The sequence below is a fragment of the Aplysia californica genome, unplaced genomic scaffold (genome assembly GCF_000002075.1).
Source record: "Aplysia californica isolate F4 #8 unplaced genomic scaffold, AplCal3.0 scaffold00862, whole genome shotgun sequence".
In the NCBI taxonomy this organism is placed as follows: domain Eukaryota; kingdom Metazoa; phylum Mollusca; class Gastropoda; order Aplysiida; family Aplysiidae; genus Aplysia; species Aplysia californica.
The window spans coordinates 140,000-141,207 of NW_004798132.1; the positions used below are offsets into that span (position 1 = coordinate 140,000).

General features: G+C 47.0%; 2 protein-coding genes across 2 annotated transcripts in view; one reads left to right on the forward strand and one right to left on the reverse strand.

Moving 5' to 3' along the window:
* Nucleotides 1–295, forward strand: part of LOC101848153 (glycine receptor subunit alpha-2) — a gene marked incomplete at its 5' end in the record, with an annotated part of 21,595 nt that extends 21,300 nt beyond the window's left edge. The window contains 1 exon segment of the mRNA XM_005110184.2: nucleotides 278–295. Coding sequence (XP_005110241.2) covers nucleotides 278–295 — 18 coding nt within the window.
* LOC101848389 (tyrosinase-like protein 2) overlaps nucleotides 92–1,208 on the reverse strand; it is a 16,003-nt gene continuing 14,886 nt past the window's right edge. The window contains exon 5 of the mRNA XM_013089035.2: nucleotides 92–1,073. Within this exon, the coding sequence (XP_012944489.1) occupies nucleotides 564–1,073 (510 nt within the window). The 3' untranslated portion in view covers nucleotides 92–563. The remainder of the gene's footprint in view (nucleotides 1,074–1,208) is intronic.

Below are 1,208 nucleotides of genomic sequence, written 5' to 3' on the forward strand. Positions count from 1 at the left end.
TGGAGGAGGAGGTGGAGGAGGAGGAGGAGGTGGAGGAGGAGGAAGAGCGGATGAGAGGGAAAGAGAAGGATGGAGAGGAAGAGGAGGGGGGTTTAGTAATTTCACATTTAATATATCTCGTGTAATGAGGCTGATCTTCAAACGTTTTTCTTGTTAATTATTTACGGTTAATGAACCTTTTGGTGATGGTGGCGAGGATGTGAACAGAAATAATATTGTCTATTACTGAACTATATTCTGAGAAACCAGTATGATATGTCTTTGTATTTGACTGCAGATGAAGCATGCATTTTGAACCCTTTCTCCACATGAACATAGCTTAAATTTCTGTGTATAACGAATTAATCATCGTTTGCCGCATTGACCTTGAACCTTGACATTGTTTTTGTTTTGCTTTTCCGGGGAGTAGGTCTTTTCTCTGGGGACGATTCAGCGGCTTTCATCATCAAAGGGATGTTGAAAAACATCACAGCCGCTTGGTGAACTTTTCGACTTAGAGAAAGTTTGAACTAGAGTACATCCCCATGGAGATCTTCTGAACCATACACGAGCTGAACACGGTTTTACATCATTCTTCTTGTTCTGGGGTTACGAAGCCCTGAAAACTGGAAAAGTTCCGGCTGTTGGAAAACGTTGCCAAAACCAAAACTTGACTCGGCCAGGGGGTCATTGAGCGCAGAGAGGCGGGACCGCCATAGGGAGCCTACCAGGTTCTCAACGCTGTCCCACATCCCTCCCACTTGAGCGGGTGGCCGGAGGGTGTCAGATATACACTTCTGGCGAGCACGGTCACAGCGCATGTAGTCTCCGCACTCCCGGTCCGAAGTGCAAACCGGCAAGGGCTCACAGCGGACTATTTCTCGACTGAAGAAATCTTGTGCGCCATCAATGTTGCGCAGACTTCCGATGCGCATTGGTGCGAAGGGCGCATGGGCGGAGTCCCCGTGTTCTACTGGCCAATCACGCATCGGCTCCACCCCTCGCTCTTTCTGTCTCTGCCGGAAGCGTTCGTAGAGGCAGTCCACGTAGCTGTGATGGAACCAGAAGATTGGATCGTAGGCAGCTGTTTCTACCTGAAATACGGACAAATTTGAAGTCAGTGATTGACAATTATGAAAGTCAAGGGAAAAAAATTAATGTCGAAGTTCCAATATCAAAAACTCACCCAGGCTTATCTTCAAAGCACTTTTACTATTTCAGAACCTCCC